This window comes from Protomyctophum bolini (assembly GCF_963924005.1).
Source record: "Protomyctophum bolini genome assembly, chromosome: 5".
Taxonomy (NCBI): Eukaryota; Metazoa; Chordata; class Actinopteri; order Myctophiformes; family Myctophidae; genus Protomyctophum; species Protomyctophum bolini.
Window position 1 is genome coordinate 36,956,898 of NC_137866.1, and position 16,197 is coordinate 36,973,094.

The 16,197-nt window shown below is 41.6% G+C and overlaps 1 protein-coding gene across 4 annotated transcripts in view; it reads right to left on the reverse strand.

Moving 5' to 3' along the window:
- LOC308315649 (potassium voltage-gated channel subfamily KQT member 2-like) overlaps nt 1-16,197 on the reverse strand; it is a gene marked incomplete at its 5' end in the record, with an annotated part of 31,251 nt that overhangs the window by 11,020 nt on the left and 4,034 nt on the right. For 2 of the 4 annotated variants that reach the window (XM_080763742.1, XM_080763740.1), the window contains 12 exons: nt 43-90; nt 544-716; nt 1,619-1,672; nt 2,555-2,584; nt 2,783-2,865; nt 4,890-4,961; nt 5,050-5,145; nt 6,229-6,339; nt 7,270-7,395; nt 12,292-12,467; nt 13,529-13,655; nt 14,613-14,703. In XM_080763742.1, coding sequence (XP_080619868.1) covers nt 43-90; nt 544-716; nt 1,619-1,672; nt 2,555-2,584; nt 2,783-2,865; nt 4,890-4,961; nt 5,050-5,145; nt 6,229-6,339; nt 7,270-7,395; nt 12,292-12,467; nt 13,529-13,655; nt 14,613-14,703 — 1,187 coding nt within the window. Of the gene's footprint in view, nt 1-42; nt 91-543; nt 717-1,618; nt 1,673-2,554; nt 2,585-2,782; nt 2,866-4,872; nt 4,962-5,049; nt 5,146-6,228; nt 6,340-7,269; nt 7,396-12,291; nt 12,468-13,528; nt 13,656-14,612; nt 14,704-16,197 lie in introns of all 4 variants that reach the window. The other 2 variants (XM_080763743.1, XM_080763741.1) reach the window with 2 other exon arrangements.

A 16,197-nucleotide genomic window follows, 5' to 3' on the forward strand; every position in this document is an offset into this window, starting at 1 on the left:
GATGATGATGATGATGATGATGATCATGGAGACTTGTCTAACCTGGAGACCTCTTCACTCCAATGTCTTCATCCCGCATTTCAATTAGCACTTATGCCGTGTAGCAGAAGAAGAAGACAAAAAAGCTAATGTGAATCGATTTTAAATACAAAAAAAAGAAGAGAAGAAAGTGTGAAGGAGACAAATATCTTCGTTGGTAGTGATAGTGGATGATGTATGAATGTAACAATAAATGATCGCTGGACATAATTGTCATCAAGATCAAATCCTCTGACGTCCAGTGGAATGGTAAAATGCCTACTTCAGTCTGCAAATGTGACCTTGTCTTATCTTCCTCACAGGTTTGCAATATTTTGAGTATGATAGAAATGACATTAATTCATTAGTGCCATGTGTATCCCTAAAAAGTTAGGTTATTGTTGCACATTAACTGACTATGGAGCTGAGAGACTGACAACAGAGTGAATTGTTGATGAAAAGATTATTTGCTCTGTCTAGACACAATCCGGTGGGAGTGTTATTTCAAGCCTGAAGTTTCCATACCCTCTGAATTCTGTCTGCCTCGGACACGGAAGGCAGTCTTGGCGCTCCAGCTCGTGCTGACTTTGGTGGGGCTGCCTTCAGGCTCTTCTCCCCCAAGTGATTGGTTTCTGCCCTTGGGCCCAGGAGTTTTGGAAGGACTGGGGAACACCTTTTCTTTCAAGCTAGGCTTCCGGCTGTAGGAAATCAGGATGGACAGGACATAATTAGAAAGTATTAAGCATGAATGTATCTTTGATTTATTCTTGTTCTCCAGCTGGGCTATTAGGGTAAATGTTCGGCAGTTGTAATGTCAGGCACTGATGCAACAGGAAATCTTACCTTCAAAACAACGCAAAGGAAATATCCTACAGTTGAAGGAGCTGTGTCCATGTGTGAACACAGGCAGCATTAGTGGTTCAGGCAAGCAGCAGGAAGCAACAAGCAAGCATGCATGGAAAGCACAGTGACACGGGCAGGCCTCAAAAGGGGTTGTGGTCTCATTCTATATAAAAGTAAAACACAGTGACATCATGCAGAGAAGTTTCATCATTTGTTCCACCTAATTCACCGGAACTGTTCAAAAGAAAATGCACTGTTATATTCAGCAATATGCATCTTTACTCAACAGACAGTTCATAAGGGCTGCTGCAAAAAACGGCTGCAGGCAAATTAACCAAAAAGACTTACTTAAGAGAAACCGTAAATCAACCGTAATAAGGTGATAATATCACACACCTGAAGCGGGGTTAGTGGATTTATTTCTGACTGACATCATAGCATAGCATCAAAGCATCATTTATAATCCATACTCCAAGTGTGTTGCTTGCCAAAAAGAACTGGGAAACTAACAATGTGTTGCATTGTGTTATTTGCATTGTGTGTCGTTAGCTTGTTAGTTATTTTTGGCAAGCGACACTATCGTACTTCAGAGTATTAATTTGGGTCACACAATTCTCAGTATCAAAGAAAGAGGAGTGTGCTTCCTCTACTGGGCTACACTTCTGTTAGGAGAGGGAAGTGACGGCGGTAGGTATGGCGGGACACACAGACTCAAATACTTGCAGTGCAGTTGTTAGTATCTGTGCATCAACTATACCTAATTGGTCTTGGCCAGCACCCACAAAGTCTGTCATTTTGTACATTGTCAATACTGGAGTGGCTGGCAGTAGAGGTAGAGAGTAGTAGAGATAAAATAGCATTGGATAAAGTAAGTGCTTTTGATAAACAAAAAGTGCAGTGTATGACAAACTCTGATGTCACTTTACAGACTACTTTGTATCTTTGCAAATTGACAACTTGATATATAAGAAATCACTCAGCACAACGTATAAATTGTTAGTTGCTATAGGACACAGCATTACTCAATTAGCTTAAAAGTGTCGAGACTAGCTCTAACTGTTAATTAAGTTTAAATTAGTTACCAATAAGAAAATAACTATATATATATTTTTTAAAGTTTTACAAAGATCTAAATAATCATGAAGTGATAAATAATAAGTAATACACATTTTTATAAATAAAGGAAGGCCTTTCATGTAGTCTCACATTAAATGATCACTTATGATAAAATGTGAAGTGCCAGAGAATAGATGAAGACAAAATATAGCTAGAACTTGATCTTTGAGCATCATGTGGTGAATGCAGCATGACTGTTCTTGAAGGAGGCACTTAAGAGTCAGTATATCCATCATTTCATTTAGAGCAGAGCTTTCTGGTCTTAGAGTGACTCTCTCTCTCTCTCGCACTCACATGCCAGATTCTGCGCGCGCGCACACACACACACACACACACACACACACACACACACACACACACACACACACACACACACACACACACACACACACACACACACACACACACACACACACACACACACACACACACACACACACACACACACACACACACACTCCCCCAAGAAGAGTGCCTCAGCAGCAACTACAAGCTGAATGGTGGGGTGGTGATGGTACAGTAGTGATGGTGGTGGCGGGTGCGTGGGGGGGGTGAAGAATTCAATCAGATCACTGACCTGGGAGTGGTTTCCACTTGAGACTCCTTCCTGCATGTCCATCACCAAACACACGTGCACATGCGAGTGCGCACACAGAAATTGAATTGTTAAATTGTGGTATTATATTATTTATCAGAAGGAAATGCATGTATTCAGAGTAGACTAAAGAAGGAGGGACAGAGCATATCAACCTTGCAGATAAAAAAGAATGACCATATCAAAATCCAACCCTGATAATATTCATACCTGAATGTCTTGCCCTTCAAATTCCTCAGTAGATCAATTTGATTCAAGGGGGGAATGAGTCTAGAAAGAGAAAAGACATTACACTGTTCACTTAGCCTAATATCAGACTGAATTGTCAACCTGCTGGTGGTCAGAGAGTAGGGAGTCTAGGGTCTGGACCTACTGTTCACTGCCCTAGCACTGAAAGATCAGAGGATGCCTTTGGGTTAAAACAGCATCCAGCCGCCCTGGTTTCAGCTAGGGCCAACTCCACAGAGTACATTAAAACTAATTGGGAGATTACCATCACATCAGAAGAATGGGCAAACATGTGCAAAACACAAATTACATCCACCAACTCAAGAATGTGGAGAGAATTCTGTTGGAAGAACTTAATGAGATTTTGTATTACTCCCAAAATTAAATCAAGACAACTGAAAACAGATCAGCCATGCTGGAGACAGTGTGGCCACAAGGGGGTGAGCCACGCTCATATTTTCTGGTCTTGTCCTAAAATTCAGAAATACTGGCAGGATATCCACTCCACCTTGGAGACCATTCTGTGTTTTGAGATACCTCTGTCTATTTCTTTTCTACTGTTGGGAAATATCCCTGAAGAGTTTCTAATACATGATAAATATTTACCAACAGGACCCACCAACGAAAGATCAATGGATGGACATTATTGAGGAACTGTATTCTATGGAAAAACTAACATTCATACTGAGACTACAAGAGGATAAATTCTATAAAAAGTGGGAAAAGTGGAATCTCTTCTCTCAGCCTAGCGATATTGCAATAGGATTTCATTGAATGTTTGTTGTAATATGAAAAATGCAGACTTTTTGTAACTTTTTGTAACTTTCCGTATTGTCTTGTTAGTTGTGTTTTTTTGTCTGTTCTTCCTTCAATAAAAATTAAGTGAAAAAAAACAAAAAAAAAACAGCATCCAGCCCTTGTTGGCCTTAGCAAACACAAGTCAACAAAATTGCTATTGCACTGCAGTGATTACAGTACGATTACAGAATAGAAAATCTAATCATTTTGCATCCCCCTTGTGGCATTTAGTTCTTCACGTCTAAATGTATTTCTGTGGTATGTTGTATATTGTCTGTCTATGTATCTTAAGTTATGCCCTTGAAGGGTTTAATGGTATGTCCATGTAATATCTCTGCCCATGTAATCTCCGTTTGTTGTTTTTTTTGCCTCTGCTTTGATGTGGTTCATGTTATCAGATTCTGTGTTATGCGCAGATTTAATGCAATATCATTGAAAGTGTCTGACTGAGATGTGTTCACAGTCACACTACTACCATCAGGCAGACAAGACCATAGCAATGAATGCTGAACAGACTATGATGGACAGTTTGCACAGCCATGCCATAATCAGGCTGCTCATGCTCACTGTCTCAGCATGTTTACATGCTCCCATAGGTAATATCACATATCACATGTACACTCCAATTCACATACATTTGATGCATACTTGATATCTGCTGCTATTTGATACGTCTTCTCTTTGAACAAGACACTGAGGAACTCCGAATCTTTTACACACTATGTATATTTGATATATGCCTTGATATTATATTCTTATACTGTTCTTATTGCAATTCATGGGAAACTTGTACTGAAGAGCTTCACCCACTCTTTTATACCTGATGTATGCAGTGTGTGTGTGTGTGTGTGTGTGTGTGTGTGTGTGTGTGTGTGTGTGTGTGCGTGCGTGCGTGCGTGCGTGCGTGCGTGCGTGCGTGCGTGCGTGCGTGCATTCGTGTATAGATCTGGTTTAGCTCAAGCAAAACAACTTATATCCTGTGAGCCAAAGAGCACTCCAACATATTAAACCAATTAACTCACCAACCGCTGAACCTATTACAGCTAAAACTGAACACCAACGGAGAACCAAATAGAGGTCATTCACTAATGACACAAGCCTATAACTTCTGAAATGGAATACCAGAAAATGAGCCCAAGAACCATGCAGGGATCAATTTTCAACTGGAACTACTGTTCAAGCAACATGGCAGAATATGATATAGCAAAAAAGTATCTTTCTATTGGAAATGTGAACAATTGGCAACATTTCTTAAAGGCTATTTGGTCAGTTACCTGTATATTGGATCCACCTGCTCATAGAACTCCCAGGTGGATAATAGATCTGTGCGGGTGAGGTTGGTAGAATGAAACCTCCATGCTCCCTGGTTGGGGATGTATTAAATAATTATAGTTAGTCTTTTAGCAGAATCTTCCTTTGTTGCTATACAACAATACCAGATGAATAATTACCTGGATGAGGCCTGCTGCCGGCTGCCGTCTCTTCTCAAAATGTTTCTGTCTGTGTTGCTCCTGGACCTTCAAAGCAAAGCCAGAACCTAGGATGCCCTGTGTGAAGGTGACAGACAGGAACATACAGTATGATTACTACTGTACACAGGTTTCTGATCGCAAGCTGGAGGCGTTAAACGTTGGTGCTTGAATAGTGAATGGGCAAGTCGTTGTCGTTGTTTTAAAAACCACTCTCATTAGGGGCGCCCGCTGGCCAAGTGGTCCAGGCGCATGACACATAATGGACTCGAACACGCGACGCGCTGCCAGGCCAGAGCCTATATTATAGGCTCTGGCCTGGCAGCGCGGCGCGTGTTCGAGTCCCGTTCATGACGACCTTTGCCGCATGTCTCCCCTTCTCTCTCTCTCCCTCTTTCCTGTCCATCTTCACTTGATACTATCAATAAAGGCAGAAAAGCCTAAAACAAATCTTTCTAAAAAAACAACAACGAAAAACTCATTGAACAAAGAGCTGTACAGACTGTACAGTTAGCTGAATCAGAAATACAAAAATCATATACAGTACATAAATCCAGATTTACTGTATAGCTCAAATTCACTAATAATACCGTCCCATTAATGTTGTAAGTGTCGATACATGCCGTACAACACTGACGCATTTATACTCAGGAGTGTCAGGAGATATCCTCATCTGATATCGGATAGGCTATAGGATAGCCTACTATGTTTATGCCTCTCGATCAAAATAATGAGAACGAATGAGAATGAGAGGTCTATGACTACTGGACTATATGTTGCTATATCAGTGGTGCTCAAACCTTTTCATGTCATGGACCCCCAACATTATATCAATTTGGCCACGGACCCCCATCTCAAAATATTTTGTTCCAGGGAATGCTCATAAGCAAAGATTTGAGTTAAAAATGTTCTCTTTAAAAATATGTACTGTATTCAAATATTTGCCCTCATTTTCAAGATTATTCCAAAATAGCAGATCTACAAGCTCACAGTGCGACACGAAGTGACGTTGTATGAGCATGTGCATTTTTCACAGGATAAAGTGTGAATCTGAAAGAGCATATAGACTCAGAAAGTCCACTCTGACAAGAATTCGTTTTAAAAAAGGGACAGAGCTGTAACATTATTGGCTAATGAATAAAGAAACGTTCCAAAACTCACAGCAGGGAGTGCAAAGAAGGCCACTCCGATCAAGCTGAACGTGGCAGCCAGAAGGCGTCCATTCCAGGTCTGTGGAACCTTATCGCCATACCCGATGGTGGTGAGAGTGATCTAGTGGACACATGAAAATGTACACTGTAAAAGGTAACTTATATTTAGCACCAGTTATGGAAATCAAGAAACACTGCAGATACCATTTAGATCCAGTAATATACAATTATTGATTACTGTGCTTTGCTAACAATTATTAGTAATACCTAAGGGACGCACACTCTCCGAGGTTGTTTACATGTAGGACTTTAGCCATGGCAGAAAGGGGGTAAATTGGGAAATATAACTGTTTTTGAGGGGCGCTATCCCCTCCTATGTCCAGCTTTGAGGGTTTGTGTAAACACAAACATTGTCCTAACACAAACATTGAATGCCATTGACAATGTATTGAATCATACATGAGTCATACCACAACAAAAAATGCTTAAACATTATGTCAGCCCAGCAGCAGTATTAATCAGCAAGTGCTGCTTTCCCTCAAGCAAGTACCATAGCATGAATGATAATGTCAGGTAAATCTAATTTTAAAATTGTTAACAATAACAATAGTGCCATGTTGGCACCTTGAACAGAAAAGCTCCCAGATGAAATGAAAAATGGATGACTTCCAGACACTTCCAGTCATCCATTTTCGGTCAGACTAAAGCCTGATTTATACTTCACTGTACAAGGGTGTCACATGCCGAAAATAGCTGATTTACCAGCTCAGAGTCACAGCGCATTGTTTGATGCAATGTGTTTAAATCTGCTATTTTTAATGCGTGGAACCATAGTACAACAGGCTGCAGCTAGTCAGGCTACTGTATTCTTTTCAGTAAAACAGTTTAGTTGTACTTCAACAAACATTGAGACATACAGTAAACCTAAATTAGCCCTATTTAAACTGTATGTACTCCTTTTAAGAATTGATAATGGAATTAAAATCATGTCAATGCCCATTCAAGGATCAGAGAATAACAGAATATGTTTTTAATTAAAAGGGTTTCTCACCAGCCCCCACCAAAGGGCATCCGCGTACGTCTCAAATTCATCGTTTGAGTCCTTCTCCACCGAGTAGACCAGGAAAGAAGCCAGGATGAGACACAGGAAGCCTATGTACCATGCCGTGATCAGCTCCTGCATGGGAATACTACAAGGTTAAACCACTTAAAGCCTACAGTATATACTTGTGTTGCCTGGAGTCCTACAGGGGTCGATACTGCACTCCTCACGTGAATAGATATGTTTCTATAAATGTCACAAAGGAAAAGATTCAACACATTTCAACTCTGGCAGTGTGTGTGAGAGACACACAGACAACAATTACAATTTTAATTTTAAATCCTCCCTAAAGAACCAGTAGGTGTAACCATGCCGGGCAGGTGCCAGAGCCAGAGTATAGAGGTCGAACGAAAACCAGCAACTGGTCCTCCAGGTTGGGGGTTGGGTGTGCGGCTAACAACTCCACCCTCCAAACACTTTCAGTTACAGAAATGCCAACAAGAAAACAAAAAGACGACACGGCCCTGGGAGAGAAAAGCTCTTCAGTTCGAAGACGCTTTACCTTGGGTGGTGAAAGCCAGGAAGATGGAAACTGCAGGACCGACGATTCATGTTTTTACTGGCCATCATCAACAGAACAAAGGAAGAATGGAAGACAGTGGACATTATGGACACAGCGAGATGACTTGGACTTTGCAGACGCACAACTGTCACATAGTCACCCATCAGATGCAGGACAAGACCAAAACACTTGCAGAGACTTCCTCACAGGTAGGACTTATCATCCATGAGGGAAAAGCAATACAGGATAAATACGACCAGTGCAGAGCCAATCATTATAGGTGACAGCACGGTAGGAGAGGTCCTTCACCTATTGCGGACTATTATTAACAGTCAGGGTGGTACGGATGCAGATGTGAAAGCGAGGATAGGGGAGGCTAGGACAGCATTTCTACTGCTCAAGAACAGCTGGCGCTCTAGAGAGATATAGCAAAAAACAAAAGTCTGAATCTTCATTTCAAATGTAAAATCAGTCCTGCTTCATGGGGCAGAGACATGAAGAATATAAGACCACAATCAATAAAGTCCATCCTTTAGTAAAAAGCTGCTACTATTAATGATTAAAACCACAAACCACCCCCCCCATAACATGCTGACCAGTTAGAGGAACAATTTCAGCAACACATTCATTTCACAAGGCTCAACCAAATGCCTAAAGACCACCTGACTGTGTGTGTGTGTGTGTGTGTGTGTGTGTGTGTGTGTGTGTGTGTGTGTGTGTGTGTGTGTGTGTGTGTGTGTGTGTGTGTGTGTGTGTGTGTGTGTGCCGCGCGAGCGCGCGCGTGTGTGTGTGTGTGGGGGGGGGGGGGGTCCTAGTCGACCTCAGGCTCTGCAGAGGTCACACAATAGCATGTCCTTGCAATGTGCATGGGTTTTGCACACCACCATATGATTTGCACTATGTATAGATTTTTCACTTCAGCAATTTGCTCATGAGCTGCTCAATCTGTATGACTGCAACTGACTGCATGCACCATGCATGGTATGTCTCTTGTCTTTGGCATATTTGTCAATACAATCATGCATATTGTTCTGCAAATGCTCAGACAGTACAGTATGTATACTAGAGACCTGCGGATGGCGGATGTAGTTAATGGTTGGATAGCGGGCGGATACTAGATTTACGGTTGAGGTTGCGGGTGACAAAAAACTCCATCCGCAGGTCTCTAATGAATACATTATGTATACACTTTCTATTCATAGGCTGGCGCTGGACTGCCATCTACACTATAGTACGTACAGATGTGCCATTCCAACTCTTCACGCTTTCCTGATATTTTCCTGTAGGTTTTCTCAAAATACATGTTTTCCCTGTACGTTTTATGAACCCGATGTGCCTCCGGTAGACTGGATGCGTTTTTTGGAAAACCAGCGAGAAAACGCTGCTAAAAATCTGAAAAACGTGTGCAAGGACCTTAACTGTCAGAAGCAACAGAAGTGACTGATGAACCCAACTGTGTGTGGTAGAAATGATCAAGGCTCTGTAGATGATTGAGTAATTTGCTCTCAGTTTCATGTCAAATCTTTTTATTTAATCTCATTTGAATGATTAAAGTTTAATGTCTTCAAAAACATTGTGTTGACCCCTTTCATTCTAATTAAAAAGTGCATTAGAAAATCTTTTACTTTATGCTTTAACCTAAATCGTACTTAAACTAAATTAGAGTATATTTTCCCATTTGTGTGCGTAAAGAAAAAGTCAACTGCTAACCTCTGTTAAGTGGAGGATAGAGGCTATTCTCCAGCTTCATAATGACTGCAGAGCTCTCACAGTCAATAGGCATTCTCCTGATTTATAGTTTTTGCTACAATAGGTGAAAGGGAGCAGGTAACAATGTTCATCAGGGAGCAATTTTGTTGCAGAGATTTATTGTGGCATGGGTCACAGTGGTGGAGCTACATATAGTAGCAGAGAATCTTACAGACAGCTCAGCACATCAGATGAGAGTTTCCCTCCCTTCAGGACAGCTAAGCCGGTAGACTCATCAAAGATCTCAACTATCCCAAACGGACCGTTTCAGATGCTACCACTTAGTAAGTGGTTCGCCATCCACAAGGCCAAGGGCAAGAGGCTCTGTAGTAGCTACTTCAACCAGGCGATCAGGTCTTTGGATGACAAGACCAGGTACAAGAGCAGTATAGGCTCCGGAAAAGTGAATACCCCCAGGCAATCGATCAGGCTACGAAGGTATTGTTGTCTGTCTGCCCGTGTGTAGCAGCAGCTACTCACACCCAATCAGGGTGCATACGTTAGTCCGAAGTACCAATAGTCTGACACACATGGCCAGTTAAGACTCACCCGTTGCTCAGACATACATGGCCGGGTAAGACACAGTAACAACCCTCACACACATATTTAAACACCACGCACACTGTCAAGTATGGCAAAGACTGAGGTCGAAACGTCGTATTTTCTGCCTGCCTGTCGCGAAATAAAGTTTATTTATTATATAAAGTGACTTGCGAGCCCCTGCTTTCTTTTTATAACTACAGCAGGCACCTGAATATTGATCCGACTACCAAAGCCAGGAGCATATAAACCTGGAAAGAGTGCATGGCTTGCTGGCACCAAAACCACACATGAAATGTAAAAAATAAAAAATTCAGGCTGACGCTACATCCAGAGACAAGCAGAGTGATGGAAACAGTGAAGATGGCATTTTACATACAATGGCTGTCATTCTACTGTGATTTCTCGTCAGTCGTGATGAAGAAATAGAAAACATAATACATGGTGAAACAACTGATGCGGGACCATGGGATAGTATAGGCCATGCCCTTCCCAGCTACAGTTGCCGTCAAATGGGTCAGGGTATGAGAGCTATAGGAACCGAGCAACATTCCCCTTCACAGTGGGAATAGACAGGGCCATTGCTCTTCGATATACGTATTGCTATTAAGCAATTGGCTCTAGCAATGGGCCGCCTACAGCACCTCTTCCCTGGCTGGGTAGGACCTTTATCATTAAGATGAACATGCTCCCCAGACTACTCTACTCACTGCAAATGATACACATGTTGTTATCAAACAAGGTTATCAAAGTGCTTGAAGGCTGTATGGCTGAGTTATTTTATCTGCAGAAAAACGAAGCCCCGGCTGAAGACACAGTAGCAAAACCCAAAACATCTTAGATGGCTTAGAATAGATGTAGCCTACCAAATGTGAGACTCTTATCAACTGGCAGCACGTCTCCTGCACTCAAGTGTTCAAAACGTTTAATCTCTGTATCCGAGTGGATCAGATTAGGAGTTTGGGTAGATCAAATCCAAAAAACAGGATTGGGATCAGTTTGATATCAGATCAGGAAATCAAATACAAGCTTTCATTTGTATTGCTGGAATGTCACTGGTATTTGCTTGTGATGTTTCATTAATACAAGCATTATATTATTGTGATTTGAAAAGGCTTTAAAAATCTCAAAATGTGTTCACGCACGGGCGCGCGCACACACGCACACACACACACACACACACACACACACACACACACACACAGTGCCAGTTTATTCATAATAGTGCAGAGTAAAGAACAGCATTCAGAGAAGCATGGCCTTCGGCTGCATCGGAAGAAAGGTGCCCAGAGTCTCAATCTCCAGAGCCTTTTATATTGTTCTCTCAACCCTTACTATCCGTCCTGCCCGTCCTTGTTTTTGCCACTCTTGTTCCATTCCCTGCCAATTTGCTCTTTTCCCCGTCTTGTACATCCCCGTTCTTCCGTTGTTTTTCCCCAATCTTTGGCATGACCTACTAATAATTTTTGGCCACTGTAATATGGTGTGCGTATTGCATTGGCAACTTCTTGCACTGCCGTCCCGTCCTGGGATAACTACAGCAGGTCGCTTTGACCCATCTGTACTATTTTCTTGGGTTGCAACAGTACGCCGTGTGGGCACCCGCACACACACATCGCTGTACCGCTGAGATTTATGGCTCTCCAGATGTCTACAGCTGGCTCAATGTTTTCACAGTGCTGTGCTTTTCCCTTCTAAGACGTTCATGTCTGCTTGCTTGTGCTCGTAGCTCGAGCGGTGTTTGTGCGCAGTTCTCACGTGTCGCCTACACGTGTATCCTAACTTGCTCATGCTGCTGGCCGTGTGAGTTGGCCCATGAGGCACCTAGGCCTTCAGTATCTCCAGTTATTATGCAACTGTTCAGCCTGTACTCAGAGATGAGCTACATAGCTCAGATCTTTTGAATGTTGTCCAGTAGGAGCGAGTAGACAGAAACATCAGTCTATTCAGATAATCTCTCACACACACACACACACACACACACACACACACACACACACACACACACACACACACACACACACACACACTCTCTCTCTTCCCTAACCCATTCTGTATCAAATCTCAGCAAAGCAAGCAGAGTCGCCCACATGTCTCCTGCTCCCTCTGACTATTGCATATCAAACTGGCGGTCCGTGACATTAAAATGGTTGGAGAAGAAATAATCTATCAAACTTCACCTTGCTGTGGGCATAGACTACAGATCCCAGCAGCTTCCAGGTGCCTGCGCGGCGGTCCATACGGAGCATCCGGAGGATCTGGAGGAACCTCAGACTCCTGATGGCCGACGTGGCGAAGACGTTGCCCTGAGAGCCGGCCGCCAGCACCGACACCGAGGCTATCAGCACCATGACGTCTGGTGAGAAACAAAACCCCAGAAATATCATACCGTATACAGTACATAATCATATACCATATATAACCAGTAAGACGCCCCAAGGGGCGAGAAGCGACCTCGACCTAAAGTGCAAGGTTGCGTGCTGTACAGCTGTACATCCATCCGCCTGGGTGCCGGCAGACTGCTGGGCGAGCGCTGGTGCTTTGGCATGGGGGGTCAGATCAACATATGGAATGAATTCTGTACTGGAGATCTAAGGGTGGCAGTGGGGGCAGTGTTTTGAGTGTACAGGGTTTGATGAGGGCCCAGGTAGGGCCGGGCCTTAATTTTCGGGCCTGTTAACAACTTTAGTTTTCGCCGGCTGCCGGATCAACATGGAATGTCAGAACAGGTCAGTTCCATATATGGAGATCTAAGGGTTTGTGGTTTGAGATCAGATGTAGAGTTGCTGGCCGGCTCCATATATGCAGATCTAGCTGATGATCCAGTCTTCTCCATGTATGGTTATCCAGGGTTTGATGAGGTCAGCCAAATGGACTGACGACCATATAATGAAGGCGTGACAGACTGACGGTCATATATGGTGGCGTTACGGGGTCACTGACAGAGTCACTGACGGACTGACAGGTTTTGCAGGTTTTCGTAATAGACATTTCCTCATCAGTTCATATGAAATATTCAGATTATTTGCTGCTTAAGTGAGAATGCATATTGGCCATAACTGTTTATTCCAAAATTACTCACTTTTAGCACCAATTGCTTAAAACCCAGACTTTCTCCCTTCAATTCATGACCCGGATTTCGAAACATCACAAGAAAAATGTTTGGATCAATTGGAACAAAAAATTGTTTAGTGGTGCTTTATGCATTTTGCAGGATTAAAAAGAAGGTATGAAATCCCAAATCCCCCAGATGTAAGCATTTGTTTTGTATTGTGTATGATGTTGTAGTATAGTTGTTCCTTTTGTGAATTGTGTCTGTCTGAACACAAAATATGGGGGGGGGGGGGGGGGGGAATTGAGACAAAGAGAAAGGAAAGGTTGGTGACCATGTGAGCTCAGCCTGTGTATTTTCCTCACCTATTACACTGAAGGGTTTCCTGGCAAACTTCAGTCTGCCTTTCCAACCTCTGTACCTGCAGCAGGCGCCAGCAGCCCACATCCTCACAATGTACTCCACTCCAAACACCACGATGGTTACGAGTTCCTGACAGGGAAAAGAGTTGCTAGGTTACGCCGTATTTCATACTCCAAATAGGACTGTCACGATTACAAATTTAAGTTGACGATTAATTGTCACACACAGTGATTAATGATTTCATTGTGTTTTTGGCATTTGAACATTGCAACATAATGAATGCAATTTTGATTTGGTGTTTAGGCTTCATGATCACAAATTTCACAGGACAGATATGACAAATATCTTCATTATTCAACGGAATGACTGAAACATTAACAATTTTATACTTTTTTTTAAAATGGCGGAAATAGCTGATCTACAAACACAGGCTGTATTTTTGGAAACTGAAAATGTATGAACATTTTTCAACCTGGAAATGATTACTGCATGTCGATTATGCAAAATAATTGCGATTATCTCAAATTATTGTGATTAGGCAATTATGTAATAATTGTGACAAGACCTCATCCTGAAGTTGTGACTGTAGCTTGAAGATCAGTTCTTATTATGTATACTACAGTGTGTTAGGCTTTACCTTGAACATTAGATTAGAGCTATTTTCTTAGCGATTATTATATCTATCTATCTTTTCCAATGAATGCATTAATTGTTATAGTTTATATTATATATCAATGAATCAATGTGAAAAACATTGAGTTTTTATAAATGATTAGTCTGATTAACCACTTTAGCATTATGCTTTAGTGTACAATGGTCATTCAAAACAATTGAAAATACAGTAGCTGATCTACAAGCTTGTAGATCTGCAATTATTTTTGCTACTATGTTATATGATATATATATATATATATATATATATATATATTCAGTCTAAAATTGTTTATTTATTTTTTACAATCAATAAAAATTAACTGTTGCACCCCTATATTAGATTGTGTGGCTAAATCTCAGCATACTGTAGGCTAAGTTGCTTGATTGCAGGTTTCAATGAGTAAAGGTAAGCAATGTTTTCTAGAAACATACCAATATGTACAAGGCACTCTCCGAGCTGTTTTTGAACTCTTTGATGGTGGCGAACACTGAGAGTATAAGACAGGAGAAAACTAACAGGAAACTGGAAGACAAGACAAACATCAATGTTTAGATTCAACTATGACAAAGTGAAACAGTACATCATTAACTATCCAAGTAAATCATACAAAATCAAACAGATGTTTAGATATCATGCCCGTAACTTTCCTGAGTGCAACAGCAACCTAAAGATGTGCATAGTTGAGCCCCAAAAAATACCAAACTTCAACATCACGTCCTTATGTCATCTAGGTCCTATGATCCTAGGGAGGTCATGGAGTGAAATTAGCCTGGCCCAAGGCCCTGAATCGCTAGCCACGCCCATTAAAAAAATATGTTCAGGCTAGACTAGAGGGAAATGGCATTCTCATTCTACCTTGAATGGTTAAATATCACAACACTGAGTTTTAGCTCCCAAAACAAAACGATGATAAAGGAACATATTTATTCCCAAAGTCATTGGCTATTAAATGACATGACAATGTACTGTATGACACCTGTGAGCCAGAAGAAGCAACCTAGCAGACAGTCCAATCACAGTGACAGTCCCTCCACCCCTCAGAGCAGTACTCAGGAAATTATAAGAATACCAGACAATAAATCAAATGATCAATAGAAAATGTGTTTCTAGCGAAAATGTAACTAATTCAGTAGCAGTAACAATAGCGTTTTCTCTCAGTCAGTTGATTCTTCATATCCATATGAGTGAAACGGCCGGGATGACATGTTTATTTTTCAAACACTGTTCTTATATGAGGATTACAATGCAAATAAAATGTACACGGACCCGTGGATTTGTGCCCTCTCCCAATATTGACGTAAGACTTCGGTGCTCGGTTAACCCAGAGTAAATCTATCCTATGTCTCAGAGGAAGTAAAGATAATAACCTGAGTAACCTCATTTAACCTACCTTTTGGTTTTTTTTATGGGTCCTGCAATATATGAGATTTGAATTTGGGGTCAATCCGATCCGTGTAACAAACGATTTGTGAGAGTTTTGGACATAATAGCCTAATCTGTATATAGCAAAAAAGTTTGATCTTGGATCTTGTGAGCTTTATGGTCGGTAGTGGCCCTATGTGGTTTTCACTTGAGCCATTGTCTGATGTCCATTCTCATATTTCTGATCACTTTTCCCAAGTGCCATTGCTCTTCACAATCTATCGTCTGTGGTGCAAAGTATCTCCACTGACCACAAAGATGTGAATAGGAGATCACAAGCTTGTTTTGTCTGACCATATGAAAAGTGTAGTATGGTCATATACAGTAGAATCACTATCGATACTGTATACTGTAAGCATTCAAAAGGCACTGTATCTGTGCCACTAGTTAAAATTGCTATACAACTTGGTGCTGGCTTACAAGCTTGCGTACATGTCTAAGTAATCCAATATCATCTGTTCACAAGTAACACTCATATGATCCATAAAGAGACAGAGAGGGGGTAAGTGTACATATGATACCCAGATGTACTCCGGTTCCACTTATCGATCTGTCACACATGCACTACAAATAAGAACATGGAATAAATCACTG